General features: G+C 43.0%; 1 protein-coding gene across 1 annotated transcript; it reads left to right on the forward strand.

Moving 5' to 3' along the window:
• The first annotated feature begins 1,190 nt into the window (after positions 1-1,190).
• src (v-src avian sarcoma (Schmidt-Ruppin A-2) viral oncogene homolog) lies at positions 1,191-25,916 on the forward strand. Its single transcript, XM_034536504.1, has 12 exons — positions 1,191-1,552; positions 16,243-16,504; positions 16,590-16,689; positions 18,233-18,331; positions 19,394-19,497; positions 20,720-20,869; positions 20,964-21,119; positions 21,351-21,530; positions 22,027-22,103; positions 22,200-22,353; positions 22,840-22,971; positions 23,167-25,916. Exons 2-12 carry the CDS (start codon positions 16,252-16,254, stop codon positions 23,373-23,375), a joined length of 1,614 nt encoding a protein of 537 aa, XP_034392395.1. The 5' UTR covers positions 1,191-1,552; positions 16,243-16,251; the 3' UTR covers positions 23,376-25,916.
• Positions 25,917-26,099: the final 183 nt, after the last annotated feature.

Here is a 26,099-nt window from a genome sequence, read left to right on the forward strand (position 1 = left end):
ACAAAATTAAACACAATAAAAAAAGTAGGTCCGCACTTGGCAGACATCCAAATCCACTGACATCATGCATGGTGTCATAACGCACATGCAGAAGAAAAATAATGTCAAAAATGTTAACCTTTTTTTTATTCAAATTTCACACAATGTATTTGTTCATTTGAGTGTCATGTACACTGACAAGAAACAAATCATATCATAAAATACAGTTGAATAAAATCAAAAAACATAAAATATACATAAAACTGGTGTCCTATTACGAGGAATAATGTGTACTCTTTCTCACATTTTCTGTCAATTTCACAAAAACAGAACAAAAATAAAAAATTCTGGATTCTTTACTTTTCCTCAAAAACTAAAATATTCCTAAAATGAGATATGTAGTTCGGGCAGTGGAGAGAACACAAAATGAACACATCTTCTACAACAGAGGTTTTCAAAGTGGGAGATGGGCCTCTCCAGGTGGGCTCCAGTTATGTTTCAGGAGAGACTCAATGAATGAAAGTGAAAACATATTACATTAGTTATCAAAAGAGCACATATAAATGTGACTGAAGAGTTAGTTAGACATGTAGTTTTAGGGAAGTTTACTATTCATCCTTCTTTCCCAGAGAAAGAAAACACAATATTGCAGCAAAAAGTAGGCCACAAGTGTTTGTTGGTCCTCACTCCTGCAACTCATGCTTGTACGTTAGCTACATGTTACCCTTTTTAAACAGTAGGTGGCAGCATTGTGTCACAAAAGTACAAAGAAGCTTATACGATTTTTTAATTTTACAACAAAATTATTCAAAAAAGACATATTTTGCAGGTAGGCTACTGTCTTTTGCTCTCGTTCATTATATTTTAAATGACCAACATTAAGGCTGCAGTCACATGACATGGCTCACGTTTGAAGTCAACAGTTTTGAATACAAAATGAGTCATAACAAAACGGACGCAAGCTGGACCAAAAACGTCCTGCACAAACACAACCACGGTCTACAATATTAATAACTGAGCAAGCCACGTTTGAACCTGCACCCTCAGGTGAACAGGGGACTTCCATGAAAAAAAAAAACGCCATTCACCTAAATCAGGTCTCGATGGTGCACAAAAACAATCCCACCAATGGGAGCTCGACAATAAGGCTGGCGTCTCCTCCCCGGCCCGCCTCCCAAGATCTCCTCCCAGTGTTTTGGTCATGATTCGGTTGTTCCTCCTGTCTGTCGGTGAGAATCTAGCTTTACATAATGCGATCGGCTATTCCGGTCTTTGCACTTTGAATGCAATGAATGCACATATGCGTGTGCAAGATGTTTTCTAATCCTCGGAGTCATTCCCCGTCATGACCTCACCACCGGACCGCCCCTCCAGTTGAATGGGATTCCTCGTCGCCTCTCTTTCTGCTCCTTTTGGCACCGACTGTCTGCGCCGCCGCTCCAAGCCGCCGATTTTAGGATCCGAGAGCTTTTTGGTTTACTCTTACCAGTTCGTGAATGGTTTGATGTGAGATCCGCCTTTCTGATCGTCAGAGCAGCGACGACGCCAAATCCCCGGTAGCCTGCGCGTCAGGGTAAGTAGCCCTAAACTTGTTGTTTTGGTTGCGGGTGACTTAATGACAGGCAGGGGCAGACGGGGTTAACCATGAATGAGAGGTTTGACGTTGCACAATGCTCATGGATATTAGGCTACTATGTTGTTTGTTAATAAAGCCTCCTCTTTAGATGCAGGCGTTACATCTCTATGACCCAAATGGTCCGTATGATATTTTTAAATATACTTTTGCCTCGCTATTAATGATGAATAGATGGTGATCACTGTCATGTCTCACTTTGTGATTTATCTGAATCATTGTTTTGGCATTACTTGTACCAGAGAGTTACAGTGACTCATCAGAGCTTCTTTTTTTCTTTTTTTTTTAAAGATACAAGCTGAGCCCATATACTGTACTATACAGTCCTGTCTCTGCAGCATTTTTTTTTGGGAGCATACAGAACATAATCACGCAGCCCTAACCTCAATTTGAAGAGAAATGGCTCCCTGTGTGGAAGCCCTTACAAGACAATCTGAAACCTGGCAGCTGTAGCCGCTCTGCAGTGACTTTTTTTATGGGCTACCTGCTGTACTTGTGCTGCTTTATGTGTGAGTGAGAAGATCAGAGAGACTGTGTGTATATTTTTAAACAGGACTCGCTCTAAATAAATTGCTTTTTCACTCAGGATGCCACATATTTCCCTGCCTTAGGATCCCACACACATTAAAGACATGTCTCTCATATGTTTAGGATTAGTCTCTCCCACTCAACATGACTCAATGTCCCAAATATTTAGTCTAATGTGGTGGCGACTAATAATAGAGAAGACTAAGTATTTGTGTAGTCTGTAATCGATGTCTCTGACCATAAAGATTAAGTCCATATCCTTCCAAATTGTATGTGTCTGAACATTGTGACATTAGCCTTTACTGTTTATAGGCTGCTGTACACGTCAGTCCCGACTGCTGGTCCAGGATCAGCTCACAGATCTGCTAACTTAGTCCGTTGTCACCCTTCTAGAGAATTAAACTTAATTTAGCGTCTGGACCAGATTTACTCTCAGATGCTTGTGTGAGACGACACTTTGTGAGACATTTACTGTCACGACAGTTGAGACACAATACTTCATTCAGCTTGTGTGCTCTTGGCACACACGCACACACACACACACACACACACACACACACACACACACACACACTTGAACCTGCTGTGCCACACGGATGCAGTGTGATTTCCGAGCTATTTGATCTGCCTAAAACCTTATTTATATATATATTCGATTATCAGCAGTGCATTAGACTAATCCTCCACAGATTTGTTTTGTTATTTCCTGATGGAATTAGAATGTTTGGCAACATGCAGGCAAAAACATAATATCCCGTTTCAATATCCTTAAACTGTGTATCAGGCCAATGACGTGCAAACTGATGCTGACCGGAATGAAGCTGTGTTCTCAAAGTGGTACGAGATGGCCCATTGTACTTTATGACTGCCTGCTTTCGGGCTCCACGGAGGGGACCTAATGCTCCTTGGAATCCCATGAATGCCCCCCAGTGAAAGCTGTCGATGTTTATTTCAGCTCCAATGCGATTGGTGGAAAGTGGCTCTCGTGGCCGAAATTCCTGTTAATTGGCAACGTGGCTGTGGACTAGCCCCTTTGTTCCCCCTTAGACTGGAGTGGTCTGTCTGTCAGGGTGATACACTGGGCTTGGCATCAATGAACTGCTTGTTTCCGCAGCTATCCGGCCCTGGAGGAATCGGCGGCTTTAAGACAAGTCGCTTCCACTTTCAAAAATTGCCTTTGTCCACCTATTCAGAAGAAGGAAGAGAACCATTTCGGGGTGGTCTAAAGAGAGACTTTTTTTCCCAAGCATCCCAGCCAAGCTTATTGATGTGTGTGTATTTGCCTCTGCCCTGAAGTGAACTGAGCAGTTGCATTTAGACAGACTCCTCTCTCGCGGGCAGTTTGCTGAGTTTGAGTGAGTGGCCCACTTTCCTTCAGGTCAGATGGGGATTCATTGGCATTGAGTGCTGAGGACATATTGCAATTGTTTGTGATACAGAAAGATGATCTAGCTTATTGGCCAGAGATATACAACAACAAGAAAACAAGAGCTCACAAACTGCAGGACAGAGGATTACTACTACTACTACTACTACTACTACTACTACTACTACTACTACAACTACTACTAGAGTCGGGGCTCTAGTAGTAGTTGTAGTAGTAGTAGTAGTAGTAATAGTTTGCTTCCTCTTTGTTGAAACAACACATTATTCCCCTTTGTAGGAATACCTAACAAACAAAACACTTGTCTAATGCCAACGACCTCTCTTCAGTTTGCCAAAGAGATGTGCGACAAACCTCAAAGGGAGAGAAAGACAGAAACACGAAAGAGGGGCTTGAGATTTGTGATGGCTTCCCACTGACAAAAGCCTTTGAATTTTTCATGTGACAGATAGTAAACTTCTGTCGCTGTGGCCCAGATTTGGTGGTGATTAGTGCCCAGCCACTTCCAAGGGCATACGGTGGACCATGGGAATGCCAGTGCCACCTGTTCTCACTCTCTTTCTCGCTGCCTCGCATCTCCCCCCCCATCTCTCCCATCCTGTCTTTATTCGTCCGCCTCTCCCTGTTTGAGCTTTACTCGTCGGTGGCCTACTTCTGCATCAGTCATTGTTGCCTTCGTTACAGTTTGTCGGCCATGAACCATAAGGTTTCACTTCCATGACGGTTCTACTTTGTAGCGCATTTTGTATTTTATTACTTCCTGAATAAGTGACCGCATGAGAGAAGTTGATATCTACGCAGGTTCAAAGCCGGTCCATTTTACCCAGTAAAGGCAGTTGTATGATAAGGATGCAGAACTGAAGCGCTTCCGACATATCCCTCTGAGCCCTCTGTCAGAGGGGCCTGTGCTTGCTGTCCATTTGAATGAAGTATCTGATAGTAGTTTGATACAGACAAACAGAGGAGGGCTTGTATGCTCCCAGGATCCCATTGCCACTTCCTGTCCCTCTGCTCTGGGACCGGGCCAGGGTGACACAGGCCACGCATCTCCACTCAATCCACCCACTGTTGCCTCTGTGGAAAAGCGATCACTCTCACACCCTCGTTCCCATCGCACGTTTCTTGTGACAGGAAAAGCGTCTATGGCATTTCGAAAAAGAAGCCTCTGTGTGTGGCTTTGTGTAGGCGCAGCTGTGCGAGCCCGGTCAGGATGATGAGCTGCTTCAGAGGAGCACATGCTGCTCTGCCCCTTCTGAAGGCGGGAGGCGCTCCATCCTCTGGGAATCACTGTGGGATATGTTGACATGGGAGTTTCTATGCAGATCGCTTACTTGCGGAGACGATCGATCCCGTCACGTCTGAACAAAACCGTATAAGAGGAACATATTTGTGTGAAATTTCCTGTTTGAAATATGTGGGTTCATATGATTTCTGAGTGACTCATTGAGGAGCAGAATCGTATTCATCACTGTACTTACTATGCTTACTGTCACAACACAAACAACTACTGTACTTATTTTATTATTATTTTGTAATCACTTCCTAACAATTAAGCTAAAAGACGATTAGAGGAGCTGAAACGATTATTTGATTTGATGATCCACCAAAATGATGTAATTACGTAATCAACTTTTTGAATTTCATAGTTTCTCCCTTTGTCTCTCTTACGTGATAGTAAACTGAATGCTTTTGGGTTTTGGACTGTTGGTTGGACGAAACAATCAATTTGAAAAGACATAATTGTGGTATTTTTAAACAAGAAAATAATTGGTAGAACAATTTAAATAATCATTGCATGCTTCATGTATGTAAGTAATTGAGATATTAAAGCAGCAATAAGTAATGCGTCTCTTATGACCGTCACTACTGTGATTTCTCACTTTCACATTTATCTTTATAGCTGCACTCATTGGCGTTTTTAAAATGTGTGGACCTTCGACCTACTTTCCAGATTCTCTATATGATATTCAGGGCATTAATATAGCAGAAAACAACTGTTTTCTATGTAAAGACACAGTGGAGTAATGTCTACCTGAGCAGAGAATTAAGTCACTTGCTCCGTGTGTTGTAATCAGAGCTCAGGCTTTGTTTACATAACCGGACTGGCCTCGCGTGCCTTTTTAATGCGTTTGATTCTTACTGGTGGGTCCCACTGGTTAGCTCATGGCCACTGCTCTCATATAGCAGAAACATCTGATAACCCCATCTCGTCCGATGGCATCGTTGTGGAAGCATATAGCGTCCCTTCTCCGATAGCTCAGCCCAGTTGCAGTTGTCTGCGCTTATTGCGCCTTTAGTGGCCATCTTGGAAGCGGTTTCGAGGCAATAGATGTGCTTTGAATTTTGCATAGAGCTCCTTTAATTTTTAGCTGTTAATTGATGGACTACAAGCACACACACACACACACACAGCAACATCTTCGTTTTGGACCCAACAATTCCAACAAAAAGCTGTATTTTTGTTCCAGCATATATTTCCTTATCACCTCTTCGCTGTACCTTTTTTGTATCGAAATTCAGCTGTATTAAATTTAACAGGTACAGGATGTGTTTCTTCTCGGCTTTGACCTCTGCCCTCACCTCTGATGTGAGTCTGGATCAGATGCAGAACGGGGGCCATTTTCCTCTTTCTCTGCAGGGGTAGTTTATTGAACCCACCCGTCTGTCTCGTAAAGAAAAGCTCCAACCACAACACCAACGCTCTGCTTTTGATTGCCTAGCAGTCGGCGTATAGTTCCCTGCTTCACCGCCCCACTGAGTTCAATTTTGAAATCAGCGCCTTCTGAACAATGGAGTGCATTAAAAGAGAAGAGGAAAATCACTCCAGTGTTGGGAGGTCTCGCCCTCCAATCTGTTATGGAAATGTCATGGCTGGGAGCAGTTATGTTTTGATGATGAAACGGGACATGGGCACATTTTAAAAAGTTCTTGCCAAACCCTGGTGGGTGTTTCAGATTTTTTCTTATTTGTCTATCTCTAAGGAAGCAGGGCTGGGATCTTTGCGTCTAGTTTTCAGTTTGCATTCAGCCATAGAAATGTTGATACAGCATGCCATATTCATAATTATGCATCTGCACAGAAAATATGCTGTTCCCTCAATCCCAAAAGGTGTTGTACTGTTCTATCCCCCCCCCATGCTGTCAGTGAAGCCTTATTTAAAAATACATATATTTGAACAATAGTAATAATAGAGATGCTCTCGGGGACATAGAAATGCTCGACTCACCTGCTGATTAGCAACAGCTGCTTTTAACTTTGTGCTTACAAAGAGCACACGCTGGTCCAGAGCCCCTGTCATGGCAGGATGAACAACCACAGTGTGTGTGCTGCGACCTTGACTCACATTCTTGTTCTTACAACGTGGCTGCTTGATGCTTCTTTCCCTGACAGATGGTACAGGGAATGTGCTGGGGTGGATGGCATGTGAGACTCCGGGGGAAGCCCGGGCATCTGACTGTGTCTCTACCTGCTCCCCGTGCATTCCTGCTTTGGGCTGCGCGAGCAGGAGAGAAGTTGCGACTCGCCTTTTCTTTTTTTTTTTTTCTTCCACTCTGCATTCTTCAACCATGACTGGGCTCAGTCGCACTGCTGCAACCAACCTGGGAATGTCACAATGCGCACATGCACACCTTGCTCACTTTCACATAATTGAACACGTTAACATGCTATTATATTGCTTTATGTAATGATCTATCATTAGCTATTTCATTTGATGAGTAGCGCTCTCTCCCTCTCTCTCCCTGCATATGTATATATGCATATGTATGTAGGTTTATACATAGTCCCCTTGGGTTAAGTTGAACTTTAGATGTCTGGACTGCAGGGATTTCTCTTACTGCCTGGCTGTGCAGATGAGAAGTTAAATGGGGAAAGCCTTAGGTTACTGAAGCATGAGGCACTTGGAAGTCAAGGCGGACTTGAGCTGATCAAATGCTGCCTCTTTGAAATGTGATGAGAGGGGGCGAGTTTAAGGATTCACTGTAGGCGACATTTAGTTACTCTGAAGCATTAAAACCTAGGCCCATATGATATTGCAGAAGATCTAAATTGCATGCTAGTGCGGCGTCTCTTGTGTATTTGTCATGTCTCATTACCTGCGAAAGAGTTTCTCTTGTTTCTGAATGTTTCTCCACTCCCTTACTAGCAGTTCACCAATGTTTGGTAAGCAAAGAAAAAAGGCTGATTTTCCTCCTCATGTGACTCGGGGCTGACACATCAGAGGAATTGAGATCCTTTATGTTCACCCTTTTCCTTCTCCTGAGAGGATTGGGTAAATTATGGGCGAAGAGTGCGAGAGGGGAGGGGGTGACCGAGAGTGAGCGAGTAAGGGGGGTGGGGGGGTTGGAGCCCTTGAGGATTATATTTATCTTCTCTCTCTCTCTTCCCCGCTTCTTGTTGGAACACGTGACCACAGCTCATCAGTCTCAGTTCACTTAATGACCATGTTTATATGCGAGCAGAACACGGAGAAAGGGATGTAAAGCTGGAGTTTTTTGGAAACAGTTGAGCAGATTTCAAGTATTCCGTCTATTCTTGGTATTCAATGTGCCACCAGGGAACAATACGCAGCTTTTCCCCCTATCAACACAATACAGTGAGCACCCCCAGGTCCCTGCACGGTGCTTTGCATGCCACAGATGCCTCGGATCTCATAGGTTTTCAGGAGGAATGATAGCTGCTGCTGCTGCTGCTGGATGCGTGTCTGTATTCATCACGAGCGATAAGGGAACAGCTGAGAGACCTTGGGCTATAAAACAGGGCATGTGTTTTAACATGAGGTTGTTTAGTGTCCACATTATGCTTTCCCCTCCTTATGAACATGAAACTGTAAACTGTGTTATTGTGCAATGGTAACTAGTGTTTGCTGGACTGTGTTTGCCATTTTGCAACAAACCTGGTGAGCTAAGAAGAGGAAATTACAGTAATGTCCTCTGTCTGTTGACTGTCTCGTCGTCTAGACTGGGGCTGTCACACCCAGTCTAGGAAGGTTAGTCGAACGTCTCAGTTAAACCATACGGGACTACTTTTTCTGCAAGTTTTTTGTTGTTGTTAGGTCTACTCCAGGGGGGAAACATTTGAAGGTATACGGAGTGACAAGGGGTTTCAAGAACTTCAGAGGTGAATGTTTAAAAAGCACGACACAGTTGATTGTGGTATGAATACACATCCACAGGGTGTGTAAAGTCACTACCTGGTGCAACTAGACTCTGTATTGTATGACTTGGTCAAGATAGATGTCACGTGCCTGGACTGAGCTGGTTGTGAGTGTGACAGGGTTGTTGTATGACATGCGTCCGACCGTGGGGTGGCATCTTCTCCGTTATGTAATTGCTGTGAAAGTGGGAAGGGTTGTCGTTGGGCTCAAGTGTTGCCTTGTGGGATTTGACACAACGTTGGGGATGGAGTGGGCGGAGCTGGTTCCAGACGAGCCAAAGGAGAAGACGGAAGATGGAAACATAATAATAATAATCAGGGGTCTCTGTAGAGTCCATGTCTCTTCCTGTTAGCTTAGCTTAGCATAATGACTGGAAACAGGGAGAAACAGCTAGCCTGGCTGTGTCTGAAGATATTAAAAATCCCCCTGTAAAAACACAAATTCACCTTTCTAAGATAAACAAAGGCTATTTTACGTGCTTTACTGGTGCTGGAAGGCATATTTTACTTCCTGGCCAGCGTAGTTGTTCCCCTTATTTATAATCTCTGTGCAAAATTAAACTAACAGGTGTCATATTAGGCATACAGAAATGAAAGTGGTTTTAATCTTCCCGTTTAACCTTTACCACATTTCCCGAAATGCTGAACTATTCGTTTAACAAACTATTTTCGGAGGTCTCTCCCTTTCACTGCAAAAGCCAAGACATCACCTCATCTAAAATGGCCCAGATATTTTCTCACTGAGCCTCAATCCCAAAATAATTTAGTGTATGTCATACTCGGATTAGGAACAGGGGATAACAGAAAATCCATGCACCTACAGTTGGTGCCAGCAGTGTTTTTTGTTTGGAAGTGGACAAAAACATTCCTCTGTAAGCACGGGGTTTAAGATAGAGCGGCCAGCTGCTCAGCTCTATGAGCCCAGAGATGTCATATGATTTTAAAGGTCGGGTTAGCTGTGTGTGTGTGTGTGTGTGTGTGTGTGTGTGTGTGTGTGTGTGTGTGTGTGTGTGTGTGTGTGTGTGTGTGTGTGTGTGTGTGTGTGTGTGTGTGTGTGTGTGTGTGTGTGTGTGTGTGTGTGTGTGTGTGTGTGTGTGTGTGTGTGTGTGTGTGTGTGTGTGTGTGTGTGTGTGTGTGTGTGTGTGTGTGTGTGTGTGTGTGTGTGTGTAGCGTTTGGCAAACAAAAAGGTGATCTGAGCACATTGAGGTCGCTTTTTTTGCACAAATACCAGTGGTGAGAAACCAACAAATAGGCACTCACAGAAAGGGATAAGGGCTCACAGCCTCTGATCCTATTATAGAAGCCCAAACCCTTCAGCCTCCTGAGAGACTGGGAAAATGAGTAAACATAAATGTTTTTAATGGGAATCTTCCCGGAAATATATCACAATGGAAAGAATTTCTTGAGGCGATCTGTGTCACTATCTCACTCTCTGTCTCACCCCTCTTCTGTTTTCTCTCCCAAATGCTCCCAGGGAGTGACAGATATCGCACATAATTTAGAGAGATGGAGCCTCCACTAATCTTGCCTTTGACTTCATCAGATAGGCATGCAGTGTTCTGGCCCAGAAAATCTGTGTGCAACTATACGACATCTCTGTAGTGTGTTGGTTTGTGGAATGCTTGGAATCGCATCCATGGCAACGACCTAAGTGTGTGTGTGTATGTGTGTGTGTGTGTGTGTGAGTGTGTCTGCATGCGTGGAATGGTAAATATTGACTTCACCACCTTCCCATCCCTGTGTCTGTCCGTGACAGGAGCACAGGGTGGGAGAGGGGGATTGTTACACGCACGTTATCCAGGACTCAGCAAAGTCCTGCCACCGGGGGCGTCTGTTTACCTTCACACCTCCAAACACAGAGTAGCAGCTCTGAGTTCATAGTTTGATTCAGTGTGGACAAAACAAGCTTTAAAACGCACTGCTGTGCTACTTCATCTTAGCTCTTTGTGATGATCAACCTAATGGGGAATGGAACGGGTAGTGTGCAGGGGGGATTCAGTGGTGTACAAACACATCCAAGCAGCCATTTCCTCTATTTAATGTTTGTTGAAGGAGAAGAGAAACAATATGACACTCAACTACAACCGATGTTTGTCCAGAACCAGGAACCAGCCCACCTGTTATGATACAGCATTAGTGTTGCGTTACTTTATCAAACTGTATAAGAGGCTTGTAAACTATATTGTAGGTGGAGATTTGCCGTTTTGCCACAGCAGATGGATTTGTTGAGACAAGATAAGCAGCAGGGCTTCGAGGCCTAGCAGCAGCAGAAGCAGCAGCTACAGTTGTAGTGGTTTGACCGGTCTTTCCTGTCTCGTCGCCGCAGCGCCCGAGTTGTTTGCCGTGATGGAATGTCATCACGGCGTTTGGTGAATACGATTAGGGAATAGATGTTAATAATCTGGACAGAACAAGCAAGGCTGGATTATGCTACAATTGGTGGCTGGTGACGCAGGAGCCAAAGCCTCCGCGCTCCCCCCTCGTAGTAATTACATAGAGAGCATTGCAATGAAGGGATACATCCGCCAGGCATCAGACATCAGGACCAGTCACTCACACATGCACAGACTGTGTTTTTACACACACATAAGTACATACCATTTTAAGCATGTCTGCTTTTGCCAATACAGTAAAAAAAAAAGAAGAAGAACAGGCCTACATGTTAACTTGTCTCCTTTACACTGTGCATGGATCAAATCATCTTGCTTTTGTGATCCAAAATGTACTTCTTTATAAGTGGTCAAACGTGGCACATCCCCGTCAGAGTCTGAGCCTGATATGACCAGCAACTAGGAAGCTAGAAACTATTTTATTTATTTTTTAATTCATCTCATATTCCTGCATAGATGTAGGTCTGCATTGCTGTCATGTCTAAACTAGTCACAGTAACTTGAACCTTACAGAGCCGAGAAAGAGACTTGCTTGGGGTATAGAACCGCGTCTTTTTTCTTTTAAATAGACCTACACAAAATGTTAATGTCATGTGAATAACTATATTTTCTAAATTGCCTCTGTACGTATGTTATCTTTCATCTCAAAATGCAGAGGGCTTCAGAATATCACATGTCGGCTGCCCTCAGTGATCCATCATCATATGAGAACAGGGACAAATGAAACATTTGCCACCCTTGTTATTCCTACAATGTGACGAAGTGTTCAGACAAAAGTTTCATAGTTGTGATTGTACTGTTACAGCGAAAGCCTAAAGACCGGTCTTTATCAGTGAAGGTAGATTGTCAGAACATGCCCAACCACAGGCCAATACCAGCTAGCACCGTGAGGTGGAAGTGAGTGTCTTTTACTGTAGCTGTCATCGCTACATACAAGCCCTGACATGCCACGTCACATAGCAGAGTTTCACCGTCTCCCTCAGTATTACTTTGTGTTTGCTTCAGCTCCGTAGTGGGGAATCTCTCATTAAGCCTGCATACAGAACATATGTGGCAGGATTGTTCATTGTTTATTTGATCCTTTCTGAAAAGATTTTTACATTTATTTTTTATTTTTAAACAAGCCAGAGCAACGGAGACTTAATTACAAACCCTGTGTTGTTGGGGGAAATGGGACCAGTGTCATGATCCTGCCCTGACAAAGACTCCATCCGTGAAGCGTATTAATGGTTGAAAGACACCACCTCTTTTCTTTTATTTCAATGACGGGGATCGTAATTGTTTTCTTTCCATATCAAATGAAAAAGCAAGCAAAACAGGGATATTCAACATCCTGTAGGGGGAAAACAAACCCGGCAGCACTATTCACAGACTATTCCCATTTACCAAAAGCCCAGGAGACTTGAAGGATTTGGAATTCATTGTCAGATCTTATGCATAATTAAACAAATCCCCCACACACTCAGCCACACACCCCCACTTTGCCAGAGGGATTTTTAATGTAGCCCTCCACCCCCAGACAGTGGTGCTTGTTACAGTACCTCAGCCCTATTAGGCTAGAATCAGGCTCTTGTTTCCACTAGCTACTGATGATACACACACAAACATGATTCCTGCAAAACACAACATTGTTTGTCTTCCTGACTTCCTTCATTTCCATATTTCCTGCCAGCTGCTAGAGCTAAAAAACGCTAAGATCTGGCAGCCTGCGAGCTACAGGCCACTTCTGTGCCTTGTTTACGCCGCCTGCTGTGAGCTGACAAAAGATGGTTTTGTTGCAAACTGAGTGTGAAGAAAGGCCCGAGACTCTCTTAGTGCTCTGTTTGGTGTTTACTCGGTTCGGTCTTCCCTTTCCGGGAGTTTTCAGCGTATTTGTCTGGGTCAGAGTATTAGGATGCTGCTGGACAAACAAAACGTCATTATTTTCAACCTTGAACTTGGTGAGTGGCTAAATCATATCGCATGCCATGTTACATGCACAGCTGCTGTCCTACACACATTTTCAGCATGTGAGCATCAGTCTGTCCACATAATGTCTTATTCAAGCGCTCTCTGAGTTATACCTCATTAAGGCGACAACCCTACAGTGAAAGAAGCTTTTACTCGGCCAACAACTGTAGATGAGAGAGGCAGCGTCTCCACCTCACTGCCTCCGATAGCTTGTTAACTATGCAACCAGTCAGTTTGCTCGGGGAGAACACAGATCACACAAACAGCCACCAGGCATCTTTGTGTTTGCACTTTTTGTGTCCGTCAACCCGCACGCTATGTTACACTCGCTGGGATGCGACCCCCATTTACACAGACATGCCCTGGAGGGGGGCGGAGGGGGAGGGGAAGTTGTGGGGTATCGACTGTCCAGGCTCCATTGACCCCTCTTCGATTCCTCGCCCTCCCCTCCCCATTTATGATGCCAACCCAAAATTACACCCCGTCGCTCATCCCTTCCTTTCATTTTTCCTTCTTCCACCTTCTTTCTGTTATTGGCACACATACTGTACATCCATAGGAATCTCCAAAACCGACTGAAAGCCCTTGTCCCCTTTCCAAGTAGATTGCTAGTCTTAAATAAGGGGGGGTAAAAGCACGGACAAGAACCAATGACAGCTTTGCTAATATCCCTTCCGTGGTTAGATAACTGTGCTCGTCTTTGTGCCACGCATTTTCCGACATATGTCACTGCTGCCATGCCCTGAAGGCGAGCACGCCAGCTCGCCTGTGTATCGAAAGCTTGTATCTTGTTTAGGATTAGACTGACTCCAATGTCAGATCCAACAGATGCATGGCCTCCTAAATAGCAACAGTCAGGCAGGGTAATGTCGGCTGAGGGCTGAGCATCCTGACACTACCCATATGCACTGCGACCCTCCTCTGCTTATCAAAGAGGCTCCCCAGCCACCCCACCTTAGTGTTTTCTGTAAATTAGCATTTCCTAGTGGACCCCCGTGGCTATATCTATCCATGATAGCACAGGCTTGAGTCTCTAAATTATCCTTGGCTTAGTGTAATAATTTACTGGCACTAAGCTGTTATTAGAGCCACTTCATCATCCCGGGAAGCTCCAGTCATGAAGAGATCCAATCCAAAACTGCCCTCTTGACCTTTGGTCTGTTCTCATCAGGCTTTGGGAGAGTACCTAAAAACGCACAGATTTTCAACACTGTCATCTAATGAATGGTCCACGTAGAGCACATAAATAGGTCAGTGACTGCACAGTAGAGTTGCAACTGAGGATTCATTATCAATTCATGTGTTGATTATTTTTTACCATTAAAGCTACACCAATCAATTGTTCTTAAATTAACATGGGGTCAGATTAGCTATAATGTCAACAGGGTCACTCCCTTGTAGTGATGGAGTTATCACCTCACATTTCATCCAAATTAAAGAGCATTTTAGCATCTTTCAGGCAATTGTTTTTGGTTTTACAACCCATAATGTTACCGCTTTGTTCATTCTCAAGTCTCCCATTAGCCTTGTTGCAGCAGCAACAATCAGCAAATAAGTTCCGATTAACCCATTGTTCCTCCCCAGCACCAAACAACATGGGGAAGCACATAGCTGCTTAAGAAACAGATATATTTTGCAGGATTTGGTTGAGACCAAAACAAAGCTAAATAAATATGAATATCGGTCTTGTGTTTGTCATGGTGTCAAAGACATTTCTCTAAGGACTCTGATGTTGTTCTTTGTTTGCTGCATGTGTAAATAAGCAAATGTTTGTTCAAGTCCAAGATTATGTATTCAGTGTGCCTGTATTGTCCAAACTGTCAGAAATTATTAAATGTACAATTATGCAAAACTGATCACATTTGAGAGGCTCCAACCATTGAATGTTTGGCGGGTTTTTTTCTTTCTGCGTTGCGGCTATAGTGATAGAAATGTTAGTTGCTTGGTTGTTCCATCATCCCCACCAATAACTTTGTTGATCCATTCACTTTCCTTCTAAAAGTTGTATTTGTCCAATTCTTTGGTTTATGACCAACATATCTAAAAACTATTGGCATTCCTCAGCCGTACTTTGTGTCTTAGTGCTAGTTAGTAAATGTAAGCATGCTAACACACTAAACTAAGACAGTAACTTGCTAAACATTACACCCACTAAACATCAACATGTTCACATCATGTTAGCATGCTGGTAGTAGCAACAGTGTGTCTAAGCAGAACCTCATAATGCTGCCAGTGTGGCTGCAAATAAATGAAATCATTAATTGGTTGTCATAATTGTTAGTGATCAATCTTCTGTTGATCAATTAAGTAATTTAGTGTACTTCAAGATTGAGGAGGTTTGTACTTCAGTTCACAATTAAAGGGGATAGGTCAGGTGTTTTGAAGTGGGTGTGGATGAGGTTCTTATCTATGGTGGGTGTATTACCGACAGTAGATTTGTGGTCAGCACACCCCATGTTTGGAGAAATATAGTGTACTGTATAGAAGCAAAGTAATGTACTGCTGACGACGGGGCAGCAGCAAAACGTATTTTAGACCGCTCAAAGAAAGAACCGCCTGCCTCAAGGTAAACCGGCAAAAGATATTCTAAATATAGTGTACACTTATACTGATGTAGATTATTTTTCCTTTGGTGGACCAGGTGGCTAAAATATGTTTAGTTGCTGCCCCCGCCCGTTACAAGGGGCGTGAATGTGAATAGGATTTGGCAGGAGATACCCAGCTTGACGAGATACATAAACTGACTCTTCTTTCAATGATCAATTTGATTAAAGCTATGAGCTACGATAACACAAAATTCAGATGACTGTGCATCTGTGTCTGACACATGTTCATGCAGGAATGCGCGTCTGCGGTGCGTATGTGCTCAGCTGGTGGCAGTAGGGTGAAATGTATCTCATGTGTGTGTTCGGAAACTGTGGAGCGGCAGCTGCTCCTCTGTCCATTGGGAAGTTGTGGTTCATGTGGTCTACATGACACTGTGTCTCGGTGGGTGTAGAGCCGTGGTCTCCATTCCGTCTCTGGTTTCTGCATCTGCCCTTGTTGCCGTCAGAGGAATTTTTCCAGGGAATGTATTCTGAGAAAATTACATATTAAAGCACATCTATCTGATGCAAACTTATTATGTTGTTTATGTTTGACTTGTAATGCAATTTCAATTAAGTTTGTTTTGTTTTACCTGCGGTCTCATAGACTGTTACCTCTTTCATTGAATGCACTACAGGCCTTGGCCATGGGGGGATCCAAGAGTAAGCCCAAGGATGTTGGCCAGCGAACCCGCAGCCTCGAAGGCAACCTCAGCTCTGGTGGAGGCGTTGGCGGCCACCACCTCATCTCCAATCAACAGTCCTTAACACCCAATCGTAGTCCCACTATGGAGGGAGGTCTGGGTGGCAATCAGCCTATGACCAATAATGCAGAGATGTCCCTGTTTGGAGGTGTGGAGAACAATGCTGTCACCTCTCCCAACAGAATCACACTAGCAGGTGAGATTTTTTTTATTTTTTGTGTGTTGTTTTAATTGTATGTACAACATATCTCTGGTAATGCCCAAACTTTCTGTCCTAACAGGAGGCGTGACGACCTTTGTGGCATTGTATGACTATGAGTCTAGAACAGCATCAGACCTTTCTTTCAGGAAGGGCGAACGCCTCCAGATAGTCAACAACACGTAAGGGAAATACAGAATCGTATGTCCTTTTTTAAAGTGTATGTTTGTCACACGTACACTCACTGTGTGAATGGTGAGGGGTAACTGCACATAGACACGTCCACAGATTGTCTGTCTGAGTTATCGCTCAGTTGTTTGACTGGCTGCTTTGCACTGCGAAATGCCTGTCGCTTCTCTGAAACCCACTGTAACCATAGAAACGGGGTTCCTCAGTAGAGCTTGCTGACGCGTTTCTGTACAATCTTTGCTTCATTCACAAAAGAACCAACTACGTCTCGCTGCTCGGCCCACAAAATGTGGCTATTTTTATTGTTTTTCCCCGAGACCCAGTTACCAAACACAAATCAAACCTGTTTCAATAGAGCCATGCCTGTTTTTAGTGCTTGCACTATAAATCAATAGAGGCGCAGTGAACCAAATACTGTAGTGCTGCACCCCCAGTGCTGTTTCCCTACTGACAAACTGCTGACCTAGAAGGCAGGAGCTGAGGACAATAGTGGATTATCACTGCATCTGGCCCCTTAAGCCAAGACCTGGATCATTATTGGGTCAAGTACAACCAGAATCCATTAACAATCTCTAAGATTAGTTTACGGATTATCACAGTCAAATTAGGTGTCAGGCAGGCTTGTCATAGCTGTATGATACATTTTGCAGCCATGTACAGTGACCTAAAAGGCTTTTATTCTAATACTGTTAATGCGCCCTGCATGTTTTTCGACTTTGCCTCATCATTGTGCCTTCCCTTGTCTGCAAGTTATGTAATGATTTAAATATTTTAGGGTCATAGCTTTATGCACCATATTATGAATCTGTACTCTGCTATCCTTCAACGGCTCATAACGTGCTCTCTTTCTTTCTTTAACCCCTTCCTTTTCCACCATTTCCCTTTCATCTCTCTTTTCCATTTCATCACAAACCATCACAATTTATTTTACAGGAGGAAGGTGAACTGCAGGTTTGTGAACCTTCCCTGGAATTGTATTCAAGTGTGCCGTTTGTCTGTCTCTGTGTTTGTATCACCTGAAGCATATAAAGTACTTTAGCACCGTAATACCACTTCACTAGAAAGGCACAGACCACATAACTCTGCCCGTGAAGTAGTCTGGGGAAGTTGCAGCACTACAATCAATCCAAGTCAACTAGAGGCAATTAATGTAATCAAACGGTAATTTTATTTTAGAAGTGAATCTAGTGCTGCAAAGCTACTCACTCCCTGATTAAGTGTAGCACACAAGCGCCAACCCTCCCGGTTGTCATACCTACATGAATGCATGTTTGTTTCTAATTACATAACACTCAAATAGTAGAGATAACTGGGCTGGCAATTATCAAGCTTCTTCAGGAGCCAAGAGCTCAATTGCTGTGAGAACTAAAACCTTTCGAGTGGCGACAGAGAAAACCAAATTATCAGCAGCATCATTTCATTTATATTCTAAGACACTTGATAAACACCAGCCCTTTAAAGTCAGACTGACTCATTTGTGTGTTGGGTGTGTGATGTGCCTCGGTAAAGCTGTGTGTTATCGTTTCATCTGTGCAGAGAAGGCGACTGGTGGCTGGCCCGCTCCCTTACCACTGGAGAGAGCGGTTATATCCCCAGCAATTATGTGGCTCCATCTGACTCCATCCAGGCAGAAGAGTAAACCTTTTTTTTTATTTCTTGCTGTCTCTTGTATCTGTCTTTAATTAGGCGCACTCAAACGTTTGATTCTGAAGAATTTTCTTGCTTCTTATGTCAATGTGAATTTCAAATGAGGTCAATGAAGTACAACACCTATTTGCTTTCTTGTCGAGAGTTAGATGAGACGATTGTTTATCCCATAGATTAGCTTAGCTTAGCATAGAGATGGGAAATGTGGGGAAACAGCTAACCTGGCCTCCGTCCAAAGGTAGCAAAATCCACCAACCTAAACCTGCGGAGCTCACTTATTAACACACTATATTTTGTGTGTGTATTCTGTAACAAAACCCATGTGTGAAAACGTCACTTTGTGGTTGTACGGGTTATGTGGGGAACTATTTGTTGGCAGTGGACAGCAACTCCCTCGAGTCTCAGCTGTTTGCCTGGCAACCTCACACGGAAGGCAAGAGTCCCTTTAAGTCACTGCACCGAGAAATATTTTTTTGGGGAAGGACAGAGCCGGCTAGCTGTTTCCCTCTGTTTCCAGTCATTATGCTATGCTAAGCTAACCCACTTATGGCTGTAGCTTCATTTCATTATTACCCTAAAAACACAAGAGTGGTATCAATCTTTGCATCTGGGTCTCGTCAAGAAAGCAAATAAGCGGATTTCCCAAAATGTGAAAGTATTCCTTTGAATTGCTGTTTTCTCCTCCTGTTGGACCCACACTACTTACCTCTCTACCTGCTAACCCGCTTGCTTATACAATCAAGCCACAAAAAAAAAACGTTTCTACTTTTATAACAACTCAATTTCTCACTTTTCCTCCTGCCCCTCCAGTCATCTCAGACTGACTCTAGAGTCCAGGTAAGCAGCTGTTGCACTGTAGGCATTAGTATGCATTGCATCTGGAATGCAAAGACAAAGTTTCACTATATTTTATGAAACCATGAGCAACAACTCACCCTCGCTTCGTCATGTCATTCCTTCTCCTCCACCCACATTACATCTTCTTCCCCTCACCAACCTGCTCCCTGTGTGTTCCATGTTTTTTTTGTTTTTTTATCTCAACCTCACCAGGTGGTACTTTGGTAAAGTCACTCGCCGCGACTCAGAGAGGCTGCTGCTAAGTTTGGAGAACAGGAGAGGGACTTTCCTGGTGCGAGAGAGTGAGACCACCAAAGGTAAGTGTGCCTCACACAGAGAAGACTGTTGGGCTGGGAGTCAAACCTCAATACGCCTCGAGTCTTGACCAAAATGTGCTCTTTGCATCAAGTATCAAAATCTGTTGAGTATCCAAAGTTTGTTTCAAAATGATTTAACATTTTTTTTAAAGGGCTTATGCCAGAGAAATTCGTCAACGGAGGCAAATCTGCCTTTACATGGGCAATATGTTATTCAGATACAAAATCAGATGTTCACATTTTAATGAAACGTGTAGCACCTGAAGCAAAACATTTCTAATGATACCCAGCCCTGTTAAACGGTAAAAGGACACCATAGGCTGCATGCCTTTCAACAGCCCAAGGGTTTTAAGGGCAAGCAAGTTTTGCTGCAACTTATCCCATTTATTACTGGTGTGGTTTCAAATACAATTTTGGTTGGCTTCTTTGTGTGTTATTTATTTTTTCAAAATAAAAAAATAAAAACCTTCAGATCTCAGCACGAAGCTCATGACATGTCTTACCAAAATGCACCGAGGAGAAGTAAGCAAACGATGTCAAGCATCCAGACATGTCGCCATGCTGTGTGCTGTGCGCCGGTGTGGTTGCAGAAGAGAGACGAAGCAGGCGGGGATGGGAGAAGGTTGGATGTGAAGCCTGTGGGACTCGGTCTGCAGATATGGTTCTGATAGACAGCTGCAGCAACGCTGTCCACACAGCTTTAGCTAGCTCTGTGTGTATGCGCGTGTGTGTGTGCGTGTGAGATTTGTGTACATATGTACATTTCAGGATTCCCGTAGTGCCCTATTATTGGATATCTATGTGAGCCCTGCATAGAATCAGAAAAGGGACACGGTGGGGAGGGATGAGGGAGAGCGAGTAGATGAGTGAGCGGAGAGGTACTGGGTGGGTGAGCCCGACAGAATTAGGTCAGTGTGGAGCTGAGGCTGAGGACTGTACAACCACAGGCCATATCACCCAGTTCAAACATTCAGAGAGCTCTGGGATTCACTCTGTTTTAGTCATCTGACCGACGCTGCCCTCTAGTGGAGCAATGAGCACATTCTCACCAAACCTTTAAAGCCTAATTTCTCCTTTTTAATATCCACGCAAACAATTGTATCACGCCATTTGACTTTGACTTCAATATTAGACTAGATTCAATATTATTCGTCCCAGATTATTACAAACATTATTACAATTACTTTCCATGTATACACATATTTGCACTTCTTCTTTGCAGGTGCCTACTGTCTGTCTGTATTGGACTATGACAACACCAAAGGGCTGAATGTGAAGCACTACAAGATCAGGAAGCTGGACAGCGGAGGCTTCTACATCACATCACGCACACAGTTCAGCAACCTGCAGCAGCTTGTTAACCACTATCGCAGTGAGCTTATATTGTCACATGAAGATTCATCTGTGATTTCCATAGAGAAACTGGATTTCCCTTTTCACCCCATGTTTTCTCTTGTGTTCCCCAGAGCACTCTGATGGTCTGTGTCACAGCCTGTCAGACATCTGTCCTGTGCTGAAGCCTCAGACTCAGGGCTTGTCCAAGGATGCCTGGGAGATCCCAAGAGAGTCCCTCCGTCTTGACCTAAAGCTTGGACAGGGCTGCTTTGGAGAAGTCTGGATGGGTAAGATCTAGTTCTTGATTTCAAAACCCAGACATCTCGGAAAGTGTTTCTCCTGGTTTTCTGTCATTCTGTGGAGACTTTCGCTTTCACTTTTTGTGAGATGAAACCTCCCATCAGTTGATCCCTTCATAAACACCAACTTCTCTGCTTGCTCAGGTTTTTACGTATAGATGTGGTGTTTAGGTGTTATAACTAATCACAATCTTCTCTCGTCCCTCCTGGCAACTACAGGAACCTGGAACGGGACAACACGGGTGGCAATAAAGACTCTGAAAACCGGCACTATGTCTCCTGAGGCCTTCCTCCAGGAAGCTCAGGTCATGAAGAAACTGAGACATGAAAAGCTGGTTCAACTCTATGCTGTGGTGTCCGAGGAACCGATCTACATTGTCACAGAGTACATGGGACAAGGTTAGCAAGGACTCATCACACTTTCACATATAATCATGCTCACAGTAGAACTCAGGAAACAAATCATGTATTTTTTTTCAAATAGTTGTAGCCTAATTTGTGTAAATGTATCTAATGAAAACCTGCATGACTGCAAGGACTTTTTTTTATAACGGGAGCCAATCAAAAGTCAAGCTTTAATGTGTTTACTTTATCTTTTCAAAATGTTATATCTTTTCAAAATGAATTTAAAGGGGCAGTTCATCCCAAAATCAAAAATGCATAATTTGGCACTTTGAGTGCCATATAGCTCCATTATAGAGAAGGCAGACATATCTAAAGGCGATCTTCAAAACTAAACAACTCACACTTGATAATAATCATTTTATTATGTACACCTCATTATGGATGTACTTAAATAGAATCATCACATCAATAAAGGGACACAGTATCACATCTGAAATGACCACAACAGCTCCGAAATGTTGTACGAGTCTGCATGCTTCTCTGCCAACAGGTAGCTTACTGGATTTCCTGAAAGGCGACATGGGTAAGATGCTCCGCCTCCCCCAACTGGTGGACATGGCTTCACAGGTCAGCACAAATAATTTGCTGCCACATCACTTAAATCTTCTTTTTTCTTTTTTTTAAAAAAGTATTTCCATCACAAAAGCCTGTTCTCTTTCTCAGATTGCTTCAGGGATGGCTTACGTGGAGAGGATGAACTATGTGCACAGAGACCTGAGAGCCGCTAACATCCTGGTGGGAGATAATCTGGTTTGCAAAGTGGCTGATTTTGGTTTGGCTCGCCTCATCGAGGACAATGAATATACTGCTAGGCAAGGTGAGACCACAGGAGGGTGTTGTTGTTTTGACAGTTTCTCAATGTAGCATAGTGGTTCCCCACCTGCTTAGCTTGGGACCGAAATGAAGTCATATCTGTTTGTGACCCCGCAGGTTATGGTGAGTTATGAACAGTTCTTAAAGAGGGATTCTTCCCTCAGCGTGTCTAATTTGAATATTTTTTTGACAATGTGTTGAACGTATTTAGTAACAATCCCTTGAAAAAGGTTTTTAAAAAATAAACATTTAGTGCATCAGAGGTTAATGTTGTTTTCTTTCTCATCACTTTTTGATAATCTTAAAGTGTTGGACTCGAGGAAAGATTATAATTTATGCAGCAGGTGTTAGGTGCTTTGTTTTTTACTTTGACTGCAATATTTCAGGAAAGCCTTCACATTTGAAATAAACATCCACTACAACCACAAGGTGGTAATTCTAGTTTCAATCTCTGCTAAAATAATCTAATTTTAAACCTTTCCGCTTCCAGGAGCCAAGTTCCCCATCAAGTGGACGGCTCCCGAGGCTGCTCTGTACGGCCGCTTCACCATTAAATCTGACGTCTGGTCATTCGGAGTCCTGCTGACTGAATTGGCCACCAAAGGCCGAGTGCCCTATCCAGGCAAGGATTGTTTTTTACCCCATTTGTCAGTTTGAGAGATGAACCTGTGTATTTTAGGTTGAGTACGTTTTTGTTACAGAGACTCAGTTACTGAGTCATCACGCTCCACCGGTCCAACAGCATAAAGATTTATTAGAAATGAAATGGTTTAAATTGTGATAACGTGTTTCTCACATCATGCCTTCGCTCTCCCAGGTATGGTGAACCGGGAGGTGTTAGACCAGGTGGAGCGTGGCTACAGGATGCCGTGCCCAGCAGAGTGCCCTGAATCCCTGCATGAGCTGATGCTGACCTGCTGGAGAAAAGAGGCCGAGGAGAGGCCCACCTTCGAGTACCTGCAGGGCTTCCTGGAGGATTACTTCACCTCCACAGAGCCTCAGTACCAGCCAGGAGAGAACCTGTAACTGGGCTGAATGTGGATGTGTGCATGGGTCCTGCATGCGCAACACTGAGCATGTGCATCTCCTCCCAGAGTGCATGGACACGTATGTGTGAGGGTATGTATGCACTGTATAACGGGGCAGAGAGCCCACTGCATTCTGGGTACTCTGACATCAAGTAGTTTCAGTGGGACATGAAACCAATCAGCAACGTTCAGTTCCTGACTCTTTCCAAAGTCATTGTCATGCTCTTCAACGTGTCCGCTGTGATGGACTGTTTTCAAAGTAAAAGACTAAACTGTGGTATTTTGAGTTCATTATACAGTACTGTGTTATTCTGTTTGTCAGTCAAATCAACACCCTACACATCCAAGGATGTATTTTTACCTTCCTTGTGTTTGTAAGGCACCCTAATAATATACATTCCCCATGCACTCTTCCTGTGTTAACTCACCTGACTGATCTTGTAGTTTGCCAGCTTCCACACTGCATGTGACACCAGACTATGAGATAAAAGACTGCGTATATGGGTTAAATATGGGAGTCCAGAGAATGAATGTTGAATTCAGGCGTTGCCCTGCTAAAAGCCCCTCTTCAGGATGTCTATTTTCACAACATTTTCTTTGGGGTACCATTTTGAAACACACATGCTCAGAGTCTGTCTTCCACTTTGCAAATTGACAAGCAACTATTTGGAACGTACAATAATTTGACAGGACGTTGTGTTGTTTGTTGTTGTTGTTCAACCTGGATCAACTGGATTATATTCAGGTGAACGATTTGACTTTATAATCATACTTCCCATGTTCCAGACTAACACCTTTGAGTCTCATAAGAGTGTGTAGTCTCACTCGCCAATTGGACGAATTGGTGTATCGCTGTGACCAACATACAGCTAAACTCAAAGAAGACAACAGGCAGAGTGTATCTATTTTCTAATTGTGACTTTTCTTACACACAAATGCAAAGGCTACTGATCACTAATGGTCGTCTCAGGATGGAGAAGACAAGAATTCTGCTGCAAGGATTTCTGTGCCATTGAAAATCTCTTTTGTACTCTCTTCTACTGTGTAAAAGTGTATTTTACTACTCTACCTTTCTTACAATGAAGTTTGAGTTGTGTACGCAGTTGTTCTTCTTCAAGGACAATCCCCTGTTTTGAGATACTGCACCCGACCGAGTACAGTACCAACGTTCATGTTTTCAAGAATTCAGATTCAAATTCAAATCAGGTGACTCATCTTGTCTCCTTTCCATTCTGACCTTCATTAATATGAAGATTTCTATCTTTAATCAGCCTCAGTATTTTCCTATTTACTGCATTTTTGTGCACAATTGTACACTGGAGATATTATGTTTCTGTGATAGATGAGCAACAGAGCGATCGTGTGCTGAGGATGGTTATGCCTCTTTCCAGCCTGTAGTGAGCAGACCAGAGAGCCTTCCCATATTAACAGCATGTACAGCAAATACATTGGCTTCTTGAGACTTAATTGTAAATATCCATAATGCTAATCATTTTTGTATATATCATCTTTATAATTTATTCCTTTTAAAATAACCCAATTGTTTATTTGACTTTTGGCATCATCATTCAAACCTTAATGTGTATGGTAATTTCATGGGTTAAATAACATAACAATAACGATATAAATATATATTATAGAAACAAAAATGTTTTTTTTTTCTCTCTTTGTGCTCGTATTACTGTAAAACGTATCTTGGTTGTATATTTCCAATATGACTGACAGAATTGGAGAGAACTGCTCCGTATCCTCTGACTCGCAACAGTTCTGTCTTGCCAGATACTGATCATCTACCAGAATTACTCCATCCCATAATGCAATCAAAACCACAAAAGTTTACATTGTGATACTCTTCAATTCATGTTGGCGCTGCTTTGAGGCTGGTAAATGAGCAGGTAATCAAATGTCATTCTTGTGAAACATTTTGGGGGTTTTCTGGGTACACCTGACCAACAACATTGTGTGTGTGTGTGTGTGCGTGCATGTGAGTGTGCGTGTGTATGCACGTGTGTGTGTATGTGTGTGTGTGTGTGCTGCCATCCTCTGTGCGCTCACAATCGTTCAATGATTTGATCAACATCTCCATCTTGTTGTTTATAAAGCGCTACTCATCATGATTAAACTCCATACAGAAAAGTATTTGGCTGCCATGAAATGAAGAAGTTTAATATCTGTAAAGCGTACTATGTCCTGTGGACATATGCCACAATGAATGCATTGACCTGCATGGGTGTCGTCAGGTGTTCTGGCATCGTTCCCTTATTTTCCTGACCTGTCTCACTCAATGCTTATGAGCAAAAGTGCACGAAAAAGATCATATTATTTGTATGCAGCCTTGCTTACAAGCCAAGGTTATTGGGTTATGTGGGTCTTCTCTCTGGCTATGCAGATATTTTTTAAATCTGTGTTATTCCTATATATACTCTTTTCTACTGTATCCAACGGGAATTTTCAGATCAATAACTCTTTGTTAAATCCTACTGAATATTGTTCAAATTTGAAAGTACATTTGAATAAAATTTGTATATTGCCAACTGTATGCTATCGTGTTTATCAACCAAATTAATTCAGTATCTATTATCAGGAAGATTTGGCTGATATTGTATTTGAAGTAAGTCAATAAGTCTATAATAATAATAATAATGATACATTGAATTTATACAGCCCTTTTTAAAACACATAAAGACGCTTAATGATCAAAGGTCGTAACCTATAATCAACC

Source organism: Cyclopterus lumpus, chromosome 7, assembly GCF_009769545.1.
Source record: "Cyclopterus lumpus isolate fCycLum1 chromosome 7, fCycLum1.pri, whole genome shotgun sequence".
In the NCBI taxonomy this organism is placed as follows: Eukaryota; Metazoa; Chordata; class Actinopteri; order Perciformes; family Cyclopteridae; genus Cyclopterus; species Cyclopterus lumpus.